Source organism: Trachypithecus francoisi, unplaced genomic scaffold (genome assembly GCF_009764315.1).
Source record: "Trachypithecus francoisi isolate TF-2019V2 unplaced genomic scaffold, Tfra_2.0 Lachesis_group17, whole genome shotgun sequence".
In the NCBI taxonomy this organism is placed as follows: Eukaryota; Metazoa; Chordata; class Mammalia; order Primates; family Cercopithecidae; genus Trachypithecus; species Trachypithecus francoisi.
This window is the reverse complement of record NW_022681462.1, coordinates 1,914,216-1,935,006: the sequence shown is the minus strand read 5'-3', so window position 1 is coordinate 1,935,006 and position 20,791 is coordinate 1,914,216. Positions and strand designations below refer to the sequence as shown.

The following is a 20,791-nucleotide window of genomic DNA, read 5'->3' as shown; positions in this document are numbered from 1 at the left end:
GAGACACTCAGGACATGCCACTTGCAGCTGGAGAATAACTGCCCTCCAGCTGGGGCCCCACAGCCAAAGGTACACCAAGACCAACCAGAAGCCATGGAGTGTCCAGGCAGGGAGTGGAGAAGGCAGGGGCACTACTCGTGATGGGTTACACCTGCCTGCAAAGGCCCAGAGCGTGGACAGGAGGATACATCAATACCTCATCCTTTTCTGCAAAACCCACCTTCACACACTGCATGGGCTCGTTAGGTAGCTGACCCACAGTTTCTCTCAAAGGAAATTTTTCCCTGGGCTCTAGCATGCTCCAGATGAGCTAAGCCGAGAACAGCAAGAGAGGTGACTGGCCAGTTGCCTCTTTGTTTTTTTTTTTGAGACGGAGTCTTGCTCTGTCGCCCCGGCTGGAGTGCAGTGGCCGGATCTCAGCTCACTGCAAGCTCCGCCTCCCGGGTTCCCGCCATTCTCCTGCCTCAGCCTCCCGAGTAGCTGGGACTACAGGCGCCCGACACCTCGCCCGGCTAGTTTTTTTTTTTGTATTTTTAGTAGAGACGGGGTTTCACCGTGTTAGCCAGGATGGTCTTGATCTCCTGACCTCGTGATCCGCCCGTCTTGGCCTCCCAAAGTGCTAGGATTACAGGCTTGAGCCACCGCGCCCGGCCAGCCTCTTTCAACTAGTGAGGTTAGAGGAGGGAGCCCCCTTCTGTACTCAGGGGCTCAGGAACCCAGAATGGGAGCCATATACCTGATGTTAAAAGATCTCAAAGTGCTGTAAGAGCAGCCACAGCAATGGTCCTAAGAGTCCCAAAGTCTTGTTAATAACGAAAACTCCTAGCCCTTCACAGAACCTGAAAATTAGAATTCCTGGGGCTGTGGCTATAAAATTAGCATTTCAATCAAGCTCTCTGGGCAGTTATTATGCAAAGTGATGGGAACAATGCATATTCCCAGGCTGGCTCTATGACATGGAATGAGCCTGCAAGGTGAAGCCTGTCCTCCGTATCATTAACAAGCTCCGCAGTGACTGTGATGAGCACCTACACTGAAGAACGAGATGTCATCTTACCCTGTTAGGAGGGCTACTGTCAGAAAGAAAAACTAACAGATGCTGCTGAGAAGGCAGAGAAAAGGGAATGTCAGGCCTCTGAGCCAAAGCCAAGCCATCATATGCCCTGTGACCTGCACGTACACATCCAGATGGCCAGTTCCTGCCTGAACTGATGACATTACCTTGTGAAATTCCTTTTCCTGGCTCATCCTGGCTCAAAAGCTCCCCCACTGAGCACCTTGTGACCGCCCCGACCCCTGCCCGCCAGAGAACAACCCTCTTTGACTGTAATTTTCCTTTACCTCCCCAAATCCTACAAAACGGCCCCACCCCTATCTCCCTTCTCTGACTCTCTTTTCGGACTCAGCCCGCCTGCACCCAGGTGATTAAAAAGGTTTATTGCTGTCACAAAGCCTGTTTGGTGGTCTCTTCACATAGACGCACATGACATTTTGGTGCCATGACTCGGATGGGGGACCTCCCTTGGGAGATCAATCCCCTGTCCTCCTGCTTTTTGCTCCGTGAGAAAGATCCACCTACGACCTCAGGTCCTCAGACTGACCAGCTCAAGGAACATCTCACCAATTTTAAATTCGGTAAGCAGCCTCTTTTTGACTGTCTTCTCCAACCTCTCTCACTATCCCTCAACCTCTTTCTCCTTTCAATCTTGGCGCCACACTTCAATCTTTCCCTTAATTTCAGTTCCTTTCCTTTTCTGGTAGAGACAAAGGAGACGCGTTTCATCCGTGGACCCAAAACTACGGGGCCGGTCACGGACTCGGGAAAACCTTCTTCCCTTGGTGTTTAATCACACGGGGATGCCTGCCTGATTATTCACCCACATTTCAGAGGTATCTGACAACGCGGAGATGCCTGCCTTGGTCCTTCACCCTTAGCGGCAAGTACCGCTTTTTTGGGGGGCAAGAACCCCCAACCCCTTCTCTGTCTCTACCCCTTCTCTGCTTTTCTGGGGGGCAAGAACACCCCGACCCCTTTTCTCCATGCCTCTACCCCTTCTCCGCTTTTCTTGGGGCCAGAACACCCCCGACCCCTTTTCTCCATGTCTTGACCACTTCTCTCTGCTTTTCTGAGGGGCAAGTACCACCCGACCCCTTATCTCCACATCCGGACCCCTTTCCCGTTTTTCTAGAGGGCAAGAACCCCGAACCCCTTATCTCCAAGTCCCAACCCCTTTCCTTCTTTTCTGGAGGGCAGGAACCCCCCAACCGCTTCTCTCCACATCTCAACCCCTTTCACACTTTTCTGGAGGGCAAGAACCCCCCAACCCCTTCTCTCCGTGTCTCTACTCTCTCTTTTCTCTGGACTTTCCTCCTTCACTATGGGCAACCTTCCACCGTCCATTCCTTCTTCTTCTCCCTCAGCCTGTGTTCTCAAGAACTTAAAACGTCTTCAACTCACACGTGACCTAAAACCTAAATGCCTTATTTTCTTCTACAATGCCACTTGACCCCAATACAAACTCGACAGTAGTTCCAAATAGCCAGAAAACGGCACTTTCAATTTTTCCATCCTACAAGATCTAAATAATTCTTGTCATAAAATAGGCAAACGGTCTGAGGCGCCTGACGTCCAGGCATTCTTTTACACATCGGTCCCTCCCTAGTCTCTGTTCCAAATGCAACTCGTCCCAAATCTTCCTTCTTTCCCTCCCGCCTGTCCCCTGAGTCCCAACCCCAAGCGTCGCTGAGTCTTTCTAATCTTCCTTTTCTACAGACCCATCTGACCTCTGTCCTCCTCACCAGGCCGAGCTAGGTCCCAATTTTTCCTCAGTCTCCCCTCCCCCACCCTATAATCCTTTTATCACCTCAACTCCTCACACCTGGTCTGGCTTACAGTCTCCTTCCGTGACTAGCCCTCCCCCACCTGCCTAGCAATTTTCTCTTAAAAAGGTAACTGGAGCAAAAGACATAGTCAAGGTTAATGCTCCTTTTTTTAATCCGACCTCTCCTAATCAGTTAGCATGTAGGCTCTTTTTCATCAAATATGAAAAATCCAGCCCAGTTCATGGCTTGTTTGGCAGCAACCCTGAGATGCTTTATAGCCCTAGACCCTAAAAGGTCAAAAAGCCATCTTATTCTCAATATACATTTTATTACCCAGTCCACTCCCGACATTAAATAAAAGCCCAAAAATTAAATTCTGGCCCTCAAACTCTACAACAGGACTTAATTAACCTCACCTTCAAGGTATACAATCATAAAGCAGAGGCAGCCAAGTAGCAATGTATTTCTGAGTTGCAATTCCTTGCCTCCACTGTGACAGAAACCCCACACTCCAACGCACAAGAACTTCCAAATGCCTGAACCACAGCAGCCAGGCGTTCCTCCAGGACCGCCTTCCCCAGGAGCTTGCTACAAGTGCTGGAAGTCTGGCCACTAGGCCACGGAATGTCCGCAGCCCAGGATTCCTCCTAAACCATGTCCCATCTATGCAGGAACCCACTGAAAATCAGACTGTTCAACTCACCTGGCAGCCACTTCCAGAGCCCCTGGAACTCTGGCCCAAGGCTCTCTGACTGACTCCTTCCCAGATCTTCTCGGCTTAGTGGCTGAAGATTGACGCTGCCCCATCACCTTGGAAGCCTACAGGACCATCACAGATGCTCTAGGTAACTCAAAGTGGAAGGTAAGTCCGTCCCCTTCTTAATCAATAAGGAGGCTACCCACTCCACATTACCTTCTTTTCAAAGGCCTGTTTGCCTTGCCTCCATAACTGTTGTGGGTATTGACAGCCAGGCTTCTAAACCTCTTAAAATTCCCCCACTCTGGTGCCAACTTGGACAAGATTCTTTAATGCACTCCTTTTTAGTTATCCCCACCTGCCCAGCTCCCTTATTAAGCCAAGACATTTTAACTAAAATATCTGCTTCCCTGACTATTCCTAGGCTACAGCCATACCTCATTGCCACCTTTTCCCCCAGTTCAAAGCCTCCTTCATATCCTCCCCTTGTATCTCCCCACCTTAAACCACAAGTATAGGATACCTCTACTCCCTCCTTGGCGACCAATCAGTCACCCCTTACCATCCCATTAAAACCTAATCACCCTTACCCCACTCAATGCCAATATCCCACCCCGCAGTACGCTTCAAAAGGATTAAAGCCTGTTATCACTTGCCTGCTACAGCATGGCCTTTTAAAGCCTATAAACTCCCCTTACAGTTCCCCCATTTTACCTGTCCTAAAACCAGACAAGGCTTACAGGTTAGTTCAGGATCTGCACCTTATCAACCAAATTGTCTTGCCTATCCACCCCGTAGTGCCAAACCCATATACTCTCCTATCCTCAGTACCTCCCTCCACAACCCATTATTCTGTTCTGGATCTCAAACATACTTTCTTTATTATTCCTTTGCACCCTTCATCCCAGCCTCTCTTAGCTTTCACTTGGACTGACCCCGATACCCATCAGGCTCAGCAAATTACCTGGGCTGTACCGCCACAAGGCTTCACAGACAGCTCCCATTACTTCATTCAAGCCCAGATTTCTTCCTCATCTGTTACCTATCTTGGCATAATGCTCATAAAAACGCACGTGCTCTCCCTGCTGATCGTGTCCGGCTAATCTCCCAAACCCCAATCCCTTCTACAAAACAACAACTCCTTTCCTTCCTAGGCATGGTTAGTGCAGTCAGAATTCTTACACAAGAGCCAAGACCTGTAGCCTTTCTGTCCAAACAACTTGACCTTACTGTTTTAGCCCAGCCCTCATGTCTGCGTGCAGCGGCTGCCACTGCCTTAATACTTTTAGAGGCCCTAAAAATCACAAACTATGCTCAACTCACTCTGTACAGTTTTCATAACTTCCAAAATCTGTTTTCCTCCCCCCACCATCGCTCAAGACAATGCTTATGCTGATAAGGTAACTAAAAAAGCAGCCATCAAAAGGCATCAGATCCCATGCTCAGGACAATGCTTATGCTGATAAGTTAGCTAAAAAAGCAGCTAGCTTCCAACTTCTATCACTCACGGCAGTTTCCTCCTTCACATCCGTCACTCCCACCTACTCCCCCTCTGAAACTTCCACCTATCAATCTCTTCCCACACAAGGCAAATGGTTCTTAGACCAAGGAAAATATCTCCTTCCAGGATCACAGGCCCATTCTATTCTGTCGTTATTTCATGACCTCTTCCATGTAGGTTACAAGCCACTAGCCTGTCTCTTAGAACCTCTCATTTCCTTTCCATCATGGGAATCTATCCTCAAGGAAATCACTTCTCAGTGTTCCGTCTGCTATTCTACTACTCCCCAGGAATTTCTCAGGCCCCTTCCCTTCCCTACACATTAAGCTCGGGGATTTACCCCCACCCAGGACGGGCAAATTGACTTTACTCACATACCTCCAGTCAGGAAACTAAAATACCTCTTGGTCTGGGTAGACACTTTCACTGGATGGGTAGAGGCCTTTCCCACAGGGTCTGAGAAGACCACCGCAGTCATGTCTTCCCTTCTGTCAGACATAATTCCTCAGTTTGGCCTTCACACCTCTATACAGTCTGATAACGGACCAGTCTTTACTAGTCAAATCACCCAAGCAGTTTTTCAGGCTCTTGGTATTCAGTGAAACCTTTATATTCTTTACCATCCTCAATCTTCAGGAAAGGTAGAATGGACTAATGGTCTTTTAAAAACACACCTCACCAAGCTCAGTCACCAACTTAAAAAGGACTAGACGATACTTTTACCACTTGCCCTTCTCAGAATTCAGGCCTGTCCTTGGAATGCTACAGGTTCCAGCCCATTTGAGCTCCTGTGTGGACCCTGCTTTTTATTAGGTCCCAGTCTCATTCCAGACACCAGACCAACTTGGACTGCGCCCCAAAAACTTACAGCCTGAAAACTCACCAACCAAGCAAGTAATTACAATGAACCCCGTTAGGTTCTCTCTAATTAGATGTCCTAGATCCTCCCAATTCTTAGTCCTTTGATACCTGTTTTTTCTCCTTCTCTTATTCCGACCTTGTGTCTTCCGTGTAGTTTTTCAATTTATACAAAACTGCATCCAGGCCATCACCAATCATTCTATATGACAACTGCTCCTTCTAACAACCCCACAGTATCACCTCTTACCACAAAATCTTCCTTCAGCTTAATCTCTCCCACTCTAGGTTCCCACACCACCCCTAATCCCGCTTGAAGCAGCTCTGAGAAACATCGCCCATGATCTCTCCATACCACCCCCCAAAAATTTTTGCCGCCCCAACACTTCAATACTATTTTGTTTTATTTGTCTTATTAATACAAGAAAACAGGAATGTCAGGCCTCTGAGCCAAAGCTAAGCCATCATAGCCCCTGTGACCTGCGCGTACACATCCAGATGGCCAGTTCCTGCCTGAACTGATGACATTACCTTGTGAAATTCCTTTTCCTGGCTCATCCTGGCTCAAAAGCTCCCCCACTGAGCACCTTGTGGCCCCCACCCCTGCCTGCCAGAGAACAACCCCCTTTGACTGTAATTTTCCTTTACCTCCCCAAATCCTGCAAAACGGCCCCACCCCTATCTCCCTTCACTGACTCTCTTTTCAGACTCAGCCCGCCTGCACCCAGGTGATTAAAAAGCTTTATTGCTCACACAAAGCCTGTTTGGTGGTCTCTTCACATGGACGCGCATGACAGGAAGTCTCACAAATTGTTGGTGGCAATGTAAATTAGTACAGCCATTATAGGAAAGAGTATGGAGATTTCTCAAAAAACTGAAAATAGAACTACCATACGATCCAACAATCCCACTACCGAGTATTTACCCAAAGAAAAGGAAGTCAGCATATCAAAGGGATATCTGCACCCTGTGTTTATGACAGCCTTACTCACAATAGCCAAGATATGGAATCAACCTAAGTGTCTGTCAACGAGTGAATGGATAAAGAAAGGTGGTATATACATGATAAGTATTCTTCAGCCACAAAAAGAAGGAAATTCTGTCATTTGCAGCAACATGGATGAAACTGGAGGTCATCATATTACAGGACATAAGCCATGTATAAAAAGACAAATATCACATGTTCTCACTCATGGGTAGGAGGTGGAAAAGTTGATCTCATGGAGATGAGAGTAGTATGACAAATACCAGTGGCTGGGAAAGGTGCGAGGATCAGGGGGATAAAAACAGGTTGGTTAATGGGTACAAACATACAGTGAGATAGAAGGAGAAGGTTCTAATGTTCCGATGGTAAAGTAGGGTGGCTACAGTTAACAATAGTGTATTTTATATTTTACAATAGCTGGAAGAAGGGACTTAAGATGTTCCCAACATATAGAAATGATAAATAAGGTGATAGGCATCCTAAATCCCGACTTGATCATTCCACATGCTAAGCATGCAACAGAATATCACATGGGCTCTATAAATATGCACAAATATGTATCAACTTAAAAATATTTAAAGAACAAGTGCTCTGGGAAGACCTTGTACCCATTTCAAGGAGAACTTAGGAAAGGATTTTATAATTCTCCTTGTAACCACAGAAGTAGCTGGTCTTTCTCCACAAGAAACCTAAACTTACACACACACACACAGACCCAGGGTGTGGGGGCATATGTTTTAAAATGCAGGTTTTATTGTTATTCGGGTATTGTGAGGTCAATAGATAAGGAGCCTACTGCCACTGAAAAGATAGTTTGTTACTCATGGCTCCCCTATGGACTGAATTGTGCTCCCCCAACCCCAAGCCAAAAAGATTCCTGTGTTGAAGCCCTAATTCCTAATGTGACTGTCTTTGGAGATAGAACAGGAGGTAATAAAAGTTACCGAGGAGGTAATAAAGGTTAAAGGGGGGTCATAGGGCAGGGCCCTGATTCTATAGGATGAGTGATCTTATAGGAAGAGGAAGAAACACCAGTGAGTGCTCTCGCTCTCGCTCTCTCTCTCTCTCTCTCTCTCTCTCTCTCTCTCTTTCTCCCCGCCTCCCTCCACCATGTGAGGACAGAGTGAGAAGGCAGCTGCCTACAAGGTGGGGAGAGAGCCCTCACCAGAAACCGAATTCATCTTCACCTAGTACTTCCCAACCTCTAGAACTGTAAGAAATAAATACTTGTTTAAGCCACCCAGCCTGTGGCAATTTTTTATGGCAGCCTAAGCTGACTAGCCCAGTTCCCAGGAGGAGAGAGGGGCACAGCGTGCCATGCAGGCCACACAGGGAAGCACTGGGTCAGCCGGAAGGCAGAGGGAGTGAGGAGAAAGGTAGGTGAGGACCTTTAGTGTGGCTTCCAAGGGAAGGAACAGGAGAGGAAGGGTAAGCAGGCTTAGGGTTGGCTATTTGAATAATTTCTGTGGTCTCTGGGGTGTAAGGGCTGTCCCAAGTTTTCTGGTGCATGGGCCTGGAGTGATTAGGGTAGAGAACAGTGGTTCTAAGTGAGAGAGCCTGGACTGGCAGTGTGGGCTCTGGCTGGTTTGCATATGAAAGTGCACCCTAGTGAGTAATTTGCTATCTCTAGGAACTGGCTAGCCCTAGGAGGGACGGGCTCTCCTGGACCAGCAAGGCACCAAGAGGTCAAAGGATCAGAACTGCAGAAAATAGAAAAGCATGATTAATACAGGATGGAGAAGAAAAGATGCAGAGAGACTAGATACTATACTGGAAAGAGGAGAACACAGCAACAGATTGGTTAAAGCCATGAAGAATGCAAGACCCACTGTTGATCCTGTGTGAGCAGGCAACCCGCTTGCTGTCACTCAAGAGCACATTTTCTGCCTACCTGCTGTGGGTCTTGGCACTCAGATCCTTTAGGAAAGCTATAGTGTCTTCTCTTCTGGCATTGAAGGACACTGTGTAGACTGGATACGGGATCTCCAAGGCCCTCTGGAGGAGAAGCTCTTTGGATTCTTCAGGAACATCCCCCACCACAAAGTAGTAAATGGATTCAATCTGCAAAACAGTGGTGCCAATGGTTTATCTCCCTGACATGCCCTAGCTTGGTGCTAGACTCGTCAGTAATACCCTTTCTACAAAATGACCTCTTAAAAAAAATGGGCAGAGAAAAAGCAACCCTGCCCAGGGTTTTCTGAGGACATCAGGGTCAGTCAGGAGGCAAGATATTCAAGGCTTGGTACCAAGAAAGTCTCTCAACAGTGGCTATTGTCTTGGGTATGGCATGAGAATAATATGGTTGGCAGATTTGGAGAACTTCCTCTGGGCCACAAATATATCTCAGTGGTTATTTTCAAGTCAAGCAATGAAGGAAGGACTGGCACAGCCCCTGCAGGCGGGAAGCTTATCTGCCATCTCCCATGGCAGTGCTAGAATCCTACGATGCAAACTCATGCGTCCTCTGTCTGCGGCAGAATGTGGAAAGGAGGGCACATCCCCAGCTGGCTCCACCTCTGGGCTCACCTCAGCAGGGACTCACACGCCTGGGGCTAGGGTGAGGCTGTCCTGACTGTGCACAGCTGGTCAGATGCCAGGTCCGCCTGCAGTGCCCTGCCTCTTGCCACCAAACCAGGCCATGAGAAGAACGGGAGAATAAGCAACCCCTGTGTCCGGACACAGACACACATAAACACACACACACACACACACCTTAAACCAGTGATTCTGGAAGATGCACACCTCCCCCAATAAGCAGACAATCCCAGAGAAGTGCCACCTGCTGAAATGAGAAACAGAGAACTCTCTATCTCAGGGCGGCCGCCCCTCCCGCCCTGTGGCAGCCCCGCCACCCTCGCTCCTCCCAGGACGGTGTTTCTGCAGTGCTCCCCGCCCCTGCCACCCGGGAGCTCTGTCACCTCAGGCAACTGACCTAACTTCAGTGTCTTCCCTTGTAAAAAGGGAGATAATGCAGTTTATTAGTCATGATGGAACTGAAACAGGATGACTTCCAACTATGCGTGCATTTCCATACATCTCAGAAAGTAAAAAACCCAAGGAGAGCCAGGAATCTGTATCCTCTCAACCTGCCCTAAAAATGTCTTGATGGACTGTGTCCACACATAACTGGGGAAGAAACCCCAGCAAATGTATTGTGTTAGGGCATAAATAGATGTTACCCTCCCTTTAGGATTCGTGACCCTCTCCTTGCTCTAATCCCAAATCCCGATAAGCTGAATATAGTCAACAAACGGTCTCACCGCAACGTCTATCCCAGGCCTTAAACGCACCTGGCCGGGGAGGTGGGGGTGGTGGGTGGCCTCATGGTTGATTTCTAGTTGGTCGGGGTGCTCTGCCTGCAGCAGATGGAGCAGACTGTGCCAAGGAGGTGGAAGAGATGAGGGTGGGAGGCAGTGGGTGGGGCCCACTCTGGGACTTAGGAGAAGGACAGAGTGTGAACTGAGATCAGGCCACTTGAGGACCATCCCTCCACCAACGAGGCACAGAAAGTCCCGGCCCCTCCCAGGACTCTTTCTCTCAGGCCTTTCAACATCAGCTCCCTGATTCTAAAAAGTACTAATGGAGCAGTAAAAGACTGAGGAATATTGTAAATTTCCTCAAGTCAGCAAACTGGAAGCGAGAAAAACCCTAAAAGAAGGAAGAAATCAACTTCTCCAGATTCATTATAGCCATCCAATACTGCTCTTCCAGCAGATGCATTCTGTTTCACTCTTTTCCTGGTGTGATGCATGACCTTGTGGGAGATGCATTTAAATGGCTTCCACTTAGCAGGCCTATTATTTATCCAAGTTTTCCAGTTGTGTCAGTGCCCAAGTTTAGCATGGGGACAGGTTCATCCTGTTACAAGGATCTAAATGACACGTGGCCTGAGACAGAGGAGCAGACGCAGAGTATTTTCCAGGGTTGGCCAGATGAAGAGGGAGGTGAGAACACACATCTCGAGGTGGCCTGTCAGCCGCTCCTGACACCACACACGTCCAAGACACGTCATGTAAACTCAGCTTCTTTGCTCTGGCAATAATCCGAAAACCTGAAGTTCTTGTGCAGAAATGTCGTTCCCTTGAGTTTTCATCAAACTGAAAATTGCTGTAGCCAACGGTGAGCCAGGATTTCTTTTCCTTTACTAAGGTTATGATGTTACTCACTATTCATTAAGTTCAGTACTAGGCTTCTTAATCGTATACATTTTCAGTCAACTCTCTGTACTACAGATTTCCTGCGACATGCTTTACATTGAGACCACCTATCCCCCCTCACGCTCCTGCACACAGTCTTTCTGCCTCTCCTTTCTGCTCACGCGATGACACTTAGAAAAACAGAAAGGAGGGTAAATATGCTACCTATTCCTGTCTGCCATCAAACTGGCAAAATGCCTCTTAAAGCAAAATGGCTTTCAAACTGTTGGCTATTTGGGATGATAAACTAAAATGGATTATTTCACTCAGTACAACAGTCCTGTGGAGCATGAATTATTACCATGCCCAGTTTATAGATGAAGAAACTGAGGCTTGGAAGGGAAAACTGGGTTGGCCTTGGAGCTGGTAAGCCTAGGCTGCCTGGCCCCACAAGCGCTGCCCTTGCTGTCCACAGCTACGCTGTGCTGTTCGTGGCAAGGCTGGTCACCTGTTAGAGATTAATGTGAGCCCCAGAATTCTGAAAATAAGAGCAAGCAATAGAAGGTGGCGCCGGACAGGTACTTTTTTCACTTCTGTGGTTACCTCACCATCCAAGGGTTCAGGTGCCTATCCCCAATACCAACATCACTGACCAAAAGTTGGGACCAGGAGGTCATGTGGCTTAAGGGAGTTATCCTCATGGGAATCTGCTCCCTTAACCAGTGTATTTGAGCTCCTTGAAGGCAAAGGCCAGTCCTGAGGCTCAGTAGCAGCCTTCAGTCCAGGAGTAGCTTCCTCACAGACCACATTTCCCTAAATGCTGATTTGCACCGAATTTGATAAAATACATGAGTTCCATTCAGCTACTTTAGAGTGAGTCAAAAGCTCTTGCCACTTCATGTTACATCACGTAGGGAGGAGCCTTTATGTTTTCACTTGAAATTCCTTATTCTATCTGGGCCATTCATTCTGCAGCTTCACACAGTAACATGCATTCTGCCCCGCCAAAGAGTCCTTGACATCTTCCTAGCTGCAGCTTTTGGGGGAAGAAAGAAACACACTAGGAGTGTGTGCTTCTCCTCTAACTGCCCTCTGCTCCACTGGCCAGAGTCTGTGCTCTCATCCCCGAGGCTTCCAGGTATAAAAATCTTCACTCTTCAAAGAGCAAAAAGAAAGTCAACCAGAACAACAGCGAAAGATCCAGCAAAATTCTGTCTCGTTCTGTGTACACCTTTGAACACTGCAACATTTCTGGCCAACTCCAGACCTTGGATCTGACCTCCAAATCCCCCGTTCCTGTGGGAGCCCTCTGCTGTCTCCGCCCATTTGATTTTCTGATTCCCTCCATGGTGGTGACTGTCACCATGGTATAGATCTAGTTCACCTCTCAGATCCCTCCGAAGACCCTTGACCACCACCGACTTTCTGGCCTCCCAGGTTTCAGGGTCTCTGTCCCCACCTGCCATCCTCACCCGGGTCCTGCAAGTCTCAGTAAATTCACCTGTTCAGTCCCACACAGACCATCTCCCTTCAATTCACAAAACTCAAAGCTATGCCATCGCTTGGAAATGAGACCCACATCTTCCCCTCAAACATAAGAATATCAAAATTATTTCTTTTCCAACACTTCACTGTTCAACAAGCATGTATAGAGCCCTTGTTAGGCGTCAGAGACACAAAAACGAAAAGATCTGATGCCTGCCTGAACCACTTCCAGGAAATAAATGAACTGCCAGGGTCATGGATTAATGTGGCCAGGACTTTGGCTTTCAGTCCAGCCGTGAAGGTTCTGTATGAAATCATGTGGGTCTGTCTTTAATCCACTCACTTGGTCTCCCAGGAAATATGATTAAAAGAAACCAAAAACTAAACAGATGTGCGCCAGCAGGTGGATGGAAGAGAGGCTGAGAACAGAATCAGAAATGCAGGTATCTTCTGGGTAGATGGCCTTGTCCTGGCAGAGAAGCAAAATCCCTCAGTCTTCTTAGGCAGCTTAGAATGAGGGCTCTGGGTAAACAGCCTTCCCTTTCATCCTGTACACCACCCTTCCTCGTAAGGCCTGGGAAGCTACTAACTTCCAAAGATGCATGTCCTGGACCAGGGCTATTGAAGAGCAGAAACGCTGTGCCGGTCCACACACCTGGTCTCTGAGGATGTCAACCCTCTCAACCATCAAACATGTCCCCAGCACCCCATGTGCTGCCCTCCCCATGAGCCAGGTTCCTTTTCATGGGATGCAACAGTAATTCATCTATCAATAGTGCTCTTCGAGTACTGTGAGTAGAGCCAGTATTTCAACAGACCTCCCACTGCACGTGCTCTACTTAGACTTCAAGGCTCCCTTCTCTTGCTGCTTCCTGTTTCAGTCTTCCAGGCCTGTGGTGGTTACAAAGCCTGCACCTGGAGGGGGCCAGGAGCCTCTCTGGGCATCTTCCTTCTCCATGACCAAGCACGTGGTTCAGCCCTACTCTTCATGTGGACTTGGTATGGAAACTGGACTTGCATGTTAATTTGTGGGCACAAGACAACGCCCACTTTCCTGGCTCCTGTCAGCACCCGCTCATGCAGGGAGGCGCTGGCCTGCGGCAGGCTGTCATCAGTAGGAACAGTCTGGGGTTTATATTTGCTGTTCAAAAAATTCCTTAAGCCTTCCATCTTTTCTCTTCAGAGCAAACGGCAGCCATCTGGATGAATTCGGAACTCACTGGGATGGGCATGACAGGCATGGAGCAGAGAAGCAGGACTTATGGGAACCCACTCCCCCCAGCCCCCACCACACACACATGTGGTTTTTAACTCCTCATAAAACATAGGACACGGCATTTTTATATGCAAGGCAGTTGCATTTACTAGAATTTTCCTTGAGACCATCCGCAGATCGAGGCTGTGGGCAGAGGGGCACAGCGGTCTGTGCAGGCCTTGCCTGTGCTGCTCCACAGTCTCTTCTCAAAAGCTTTCAGGCTGCATTTGATGATCAGTGCCTGGGAGCTTCTTTCTTGGTTCCTTTTCTTCCACAGGACTTCCCTGGAACTCACTGAATTGTTCCTTACTTCCTGGGACAGGAATGAACCCCAGAGAAAGGAGAGGCATGAACCAGAAAGGCAGGGTCACTGGGGGATCCTGCAGTTAGATCAGGGGGCCACAGTCAGCCAGGTTCATAGACAAAGAGGACAGCCATGTGCACAGGCCCATGCGCACACACTCCGAGCCTGGGAAATGGACCGTGTGCACAGGACCACGCACACACCCCCTGAGCCTGGGAAATGGACAGTGTGCACAGGACCACACACACACACCCCGAGCCTGGGAAATGGACCGTGTGCACAGGACTCTGCACACACCCCCCGAGCCTGGGAAATGGACCGTGTGCACAGGACCACACACACACCCCCCGAGCCTGGGAAATGGACCATGTGCACAGGACCACACACACACCCCCCGAGCCTGGGAAATGGACCGTGTGCACAGGACCACACACACACCCCCCGAGCCTGGGAAATGGACCGTGTGCACAGGACTCCGCACACACCCCCCGAGCCTGGGAAATGGACCGTGTGCACAGGCTCATGCACACACACCCTGAGCCTGGGAAATGTTCCATTTTTTTGAATGCTTATTAAGGTGTCCAGACACTTGAAATGTTACAGATGTTAAAACAAACTCAAAGGACCAAGGAACAAAGTAGCTTGTATCTGGTTCTTCCTTGATGGAAAACATTTGTTCCTTTGGCCTTCGAAGGAAAAACAACGTATTTCTCATTACAAACCATCACCCTCGGTATTGGTAAACACAGGCCAGTGACCGCTGGGGGCTATCTTTCAAGATGCCAACACGTGGCTTCTTTCTCCAACAATGGACTTCTTGATGCAGCTGGGTAAAGCTTGAAACCTTCAGAAACCCCAGGCTTCCCCAGTGGAGGAAACACGTAACTCTTAAGTAACTGTGTCCAAAGGCAAGCAGACCTTCCCACAGGGAGTCAAGGCTGGCCAAAGGACCCCACCTGCCCAGACTGTGTCTCCACTGGCTTGCCACTGCCCCAACCCTCCCATTACTAGAGTCATTCCCAGAAATACAGACCCTGTGGCTCAAAGAGACATAACACACCACCATCTAATCAATTCTTCCAGGTAAAGCTTTATTTCCAAAAGGTCCCTATCAAAATTTATGTCAATACACTGACATCCAAAAATGGATGGAGTCATCAGCTTGCATGCACTTCATCTTGGAAAGTATACGACAGATGACAGATCCATCTATGAAGAAGATGAACTAGAAAAGATTCAGAATGTGGATGCTGGGAAAACCCTATTTCCTCATCCTCAGGGTTCTATGAGGAGTCTTCCAATCTCTCTCTCCTCCCCGTAAGAGACAGACTGACCGATCTAATTGGCAGGAGAGCAAGAGTGAAGTTAATATGGCAGAGATGCACAACTATGGCCTCACTCCTGTCCTTTCTCGATGCTCGGTGGGTGTGAGTTGCACTTGGCTCTCCCGACACTGGCTAAACAAGGGTCTACCCTGCATCCCCAGTCACCCCACAGAGCGAGCATAGGCAGGTTCAGGGGACGGGTATTCAGGGGCCTCATTTGGGTTGTTCCAGCTATGCCATCACCATCAGGGCCTGATGGGATCTCTGTCGGATCCTGCTGGGAGGGGCCTAAGATCAGCTGAAGGGCTGTGTAAAGTCACTGAATGTGAAGAGTTAATTTGGAAACCACCTCCATGGCCTGGGGCCAGCCATGGACACGTACTTACAGTCTTGTCTTTCCCGGCTTCCAGCAGAGCATCCAGGCAGCCAACCTCGCTCGCAATCAGTTCAACAGTCAGTGTCTCAACCCAGCTGACGGCAGCAGCTATGGACTGCTTGGTCACAGGAGTAGCATTTTCCTGCCACTTCACAGGCTCTTGAGAAACCCTGAAAGGGATCACATGGAGTGGTCACGGGGCAGTGATCAATGCTACTGGGGATGCCAACCCTCCATCTCACAGCCATGGGCAGCAAGCCTCCAACATCCATCTCTAGAGCTGAAAAAGAAAGAAATCATAGCTCCCAGCCCTCTGATGTTACCAACAAAACCAGCAAGCTGTTTAAGACAGGTTCCCAAACCACCACTATCTTCCGTAAGCCGTGCTGACTAGGAAAAGCAACGTGTACATGAGAAACAGGTAACAATTAACAATAAGTCTTTTAAAACATTAAGAGAAGTTATTTTTTATAAACAGGCAAATGTATATGTAACTGGCTTCTCTTAATAGTAAATTTATAATAATTCACAGTATTAAGATTTGCAAATCACCAGCAATTCTATTACTCTAAAATTTTATTTCTAATTCCTTCATGACATTTTTTTCATTGTCCTGAAAGATTCCCATAGGTTGCCTTCTTTTGTATTAATACTGGTATTGTTTTGAGTTCAGCAGAGTATTAGCTTTTAAATCCTTAGAAAATTTGGTTAAACCATTTCGTTTGGGCTTGTACATGACTGGTAGAACCCCCAACTCCAAAAAAAAGAAGAGCCATTTGAATCATCTCAATTTATTTGCAATTGATAATTGCAAATAAACTGGCCTGATCGCCCCTATGGCCCGCCACCAGAAGCAGGGCTGGCTCACACTCGTGTCTGCTGTGTGCTTCCTGGGTAGAGGATCTGGCTGAGTGGCATCTACGTTGTAGAGTGGTTTCCAAGAAAGCAAAAGCTTTGCAGACTTAAGTACCTGATTCCTTCAGTAATATACCTGTGACAGAAACAGGAATCTAGATAGAACATAATTAGGCATTGTCCCCAGAGATGTCCTCTATTTAGCTGAAAGTATTTGATTAAAACGAGAAAAACTGAATCAGGTGCATCCTTCCCCAACCCTTATCCAGATGTTTTTTGTCAGGGAGGTACAATCACTTTTCCAGATGAGAAGTTAGTGCTGAGGTCCAAATTCTCTTGAATCCAAGAATCCATAAATAATTGGTTATGAAAACTCTGAAATATGGGAAATTCTGTAAAGCCAGCCACCTGTTGTTCTGGTGAAGGGGGTCAACTTATAGGGGAGGTCAACTTGAGTTGCAAATTCAGTCTGGAACATCAGTGAAATTAGTGACCTTCGAATTCATGACCCAAGTTAAAAGCTAAAATGAATGAAGAGATTTATGACCTTAAATATATATTTGCCATAACCCATATTCTTATATTTTAACCTTCCCATGCACTGAAGAAATGCATATTTCTAAATCTCTTTTAAGGTGAAAGCTAAGACACCCTCTGCAAAGAAGATAAAAGTTCCTAAGATTTATTCACTGTGGAATTGCTACTGAAATTACATCTTCTAGGAAAGTATAAGATAATGCCTCTTCCCTCACCAGAGAGATAACTGTGTCAGCTGTGCTACTTAATTCCAAATATGTACAAATTACTATGAAGTTTCACTAAAATACTCCCTTCCTATGGGAACTCACCGTATGATATTGAACTTGGTTATGTGAGCCACCTGCTCCTGGAGAACCATTGTTAGAGCCTCTCGGCACAGATCAAGCTCCCGCTCCAGAATGCAGCCAAAATCCAGCACTATGGTGATGCACTGTTCCAGGATGACACCAAAAATCTGCCGGCTTTTGCTGGTGAGCCAGTCCATTCGCTGCTTGTAGCTCTCCACAGCTTGCGTTAAATGTTCCACAAACTGATAAATCAGTTCTGACTTAGCTGTCAGCTTAATGAAAATAAAAGACGAAAACAATAAAACAACATGAAAATAAGTCACCTGAACCACAGTGCTGCCACTGAGAACTGTGCACTGATAACAATGTTGTCAATGATCCTCCAAACACTACAGAATCCAGGAGAAAATGTTCCAGTCTTTCAACTGAAAAACCCTTGGATTCTCCACAGAAGAAAAGATGATGTGATCTATTCAAAATACAGCAGTCCTTAAAAGAAATCTTTCCAGATTATGTTTTATCTTTACAGTTACAGATTAGAGTATTAGGTTTTAAATCCTGATTACCTTTATCAGAAAAAGCCCAGGACCCTCTTAAGAAATTACGTAGAGGCCGGGCGCGGTGGCTCAAGCCTGTAATCCCAGCACTTTGGGAGGCCGAGACGGGCGGATCACGAGGTCAGGAGATCGAGACCATCCTGGCTAATACAGTGAAACCCCGTCTCTACTAAAAAATACAAAAAACTAGCCGGGCGAGGTGGTGGGCGCCTGTAGTCCTAGCTACTCGGGAGGCTGAGGCAGGAGAATGGCGGGAACCCAGGAGGTGGAGCTTGCAGTGAGCAGAGATCCGGCCACTGCACTCCAGCCTGGGCGACAGAGCAAGATTCCGTCTCAAAAAAAAAAAAAAAAGAAAAGAAAAGAAATTAGGTAGAACACTGGGGCAGGAGAATGGCATGAACCCGGGAGGCGGGGCTTGCAGTGAGCCAAGATCGCGCCACTGCACTCCAGCCTGGGAGACAGCAAGACTCCGTCTCAAAAAAAAAAAAAAGAAAAGAAATTAGGTAGAAGAAAAGACCAACAAAGGCAGATGGAAAGTAACGTCTCACTAAAATGTTTTCCTAAATATAACATCTCTAAAATGCTACTGAACATGCCAGCATACCTTCCTGGCTTCCTCTAAGGGATGCCATCCCGGCTACACATCCTTCTGCTCATGACCTTTGTCCTCATGCCCTCCTCTCTCTGGAGAAGCTGCCCTGCACCTGGACCACCTGATCACTCACTACTGCTACCAACAGCCCGTGGGCTGCCCCCAAATGGTGACACGGACTTGCAGGAAGTTTCTCGTATGCGCAAATAAACCATCCTTCACATAGATCAGACACACTGTGCAAGGCCTTTCAGGAGGTAGACAGACAATAGAAGACACAGAAAAGGAACAAGAAAAAACTGTGCCCTATTCTGTGACAAAGCACTTTTATTTTATTTTATTTTATTTATTTTATTTTATTTTTGCAGTTGCAAGATTTAATAGAGTGAAAACAGAGCTCCCATACGAAGGGAGGGGACCCAAAGAGGGGAGCCGCTGCCGGCTGGAATGCCTGGGTTTATATCCCAATCATTGTCCCTCCCGCTGTGCTCTCAGGCATCGGATGACTGGCTATGTCTTTACCTCCTGTTTTTGCCTAATTAGCATTTTAGTGAGCGCTCTTGACCAACTGATTGGCCGGGTGTGAGCTAAGTTGCAAGCCCCGGGTTTAAAGGTGGAAGCGGTCACCTTCCCAGCGAGGCTTAGGGATTCTTACTCGGAGCACATTTTAAAAGAAGATACAGTACTTTATCTTGGAAAATGTGCTTTCAGACCACATCACCTCCTTCCACATTTTTGTGCCTTGGCTCAGGCTCCTTCCTTCCCCGTCCCATGTGTCTCTCAAGCTCATTCCTCAAGCTCCAGCATCACTTCTTGGAGGCTTCTCCTGGCCCCTTAAGACAGAATTACCAAATCCTTCACCAGCATCCACAGCTGCTGCTACAACACAGAAGCCAGGGTGGGCACATCACAGGGAATGTGCAGGTGGATTTTGAAGGTAAAGGGAGAGACGTTTTTAAGAGTTCAGCATTGATTTTAATGTGGTTCAGATAAAAAATATACTTAGCACATCAAACTCAAGATTCCACAGACAGTATTGCTTAGGACCAGGCTTAGTTTAAAAAGTAATTTAAGCTGGACCGGGCATGGTGGCTCATGCCTGTAATCCCAGGACTCTGGGAGGCCAAGGTCGGCAAATCACCTCAGGTCAGGAGTTCGAGACCAGCCTGGCCAAAATGGTGAAACCCCATCTCTACTAAAAATACAAAAATTAGCTGGATACGGTGATACACACCTGTAGCTACTTGGGAGGCCGAGGCTGGAGAATCACTTGAACCCGGAAGACAGAGTGAGCTGAGATGGCACCACTGCCCTCCAGCCTGGGTGACAGAGCGAAACTCCATCTCAAAAAAAAAGTAATTTAAGCTTTGGAAAAAGTAAGTAGTGGGTACATCTTTAAGCTGAAGGCAACCTACCACTCCCATCATGGAGGTTTCTCCAAGGGCTGAATGACCTGCCTGTCCCTCTTACAGTTTCCCTCCAGGCTGTCTGCTGTTTCCTGGGCAGCCCCAACACCCCTTCAGGGTATTTTCACCCATGGCCCCCTGCTGCCCCACCAGAGCATTGCCAGCGGCCCCTGATGGAAGGCTTCTGCCAGCAGCCTGGTAGCACATTGGCTGCCCCAGCACAGCCAGTGCTTGACCTCAAGAGGCCAGAGGACAAAGCCACAGCCCAGTCCTAGGCCCCAGGGTTACAGCATGCAGCCCAGGAATGCTGAGCTGAGCCTTGGCCCTCTGAAAGCATCCAGAAAGAAAGCCAATCAACTATACCCAACTCACACCACAGTCAAACCCTCAAGGGAAATAAAGAACATAAAAGCAAAAAGGCCCATCCAAAGGATGGCAACTTAAAAGGATGAAGACACATCAGCCTTCACAGGTGAGAAAGAACCAGTGCAAGAATTCTGGAAACTCTCAGTCTAGAGTGTCCTCTTATCTCCAAGCAATCGCACTAGCTCTTCAGCAGTGGTTCTTAACCGGATTGAAATGGCTGAAATGATACTGAACTCAGGATCCGGATGTCAAGAAAGCTCATAAAGATACAGGAGAAGGTGGAAACCCAATCCAAGGAGAACAGTAAAATGATCCAAGAATTGGATGACAATGCCATATGAAGAAAGAACCAAACTGAACTTTTGGAATTGAACAATTCACTACAGAAATATCATAATACCATTAAAATCATTAACAACAAAATAGACCAAGCTGGGGAAAGA

At 47.6% G+C, this 20,791-nt stretch overlaps 1 protein-coding gene across 1 annotated transcript in view; it reads right to left on the bottom strand.

Annotated features, from left to right (window-relative positions):
- The window catches only part of VWA3B (von Willebrand factor A domain containing 3B), a 234,627-nt gene that overhangs the window by 183,842 nt on the left and 29,994 nt on the right, over window positions 1-20,791 (bottom strand). Inside the window, 3 exon segments of the mRNA XM_033238936.1 lie at window positions 8,756-8,925; window positions 15,756-15,915; window positions 17,449-17,699. Coding sequence (XP_033094827.1) covers window positions 8,756-8,925; window positions 15,756-15,915; window positions 17,449-17,699 — 581 coding nt within the window.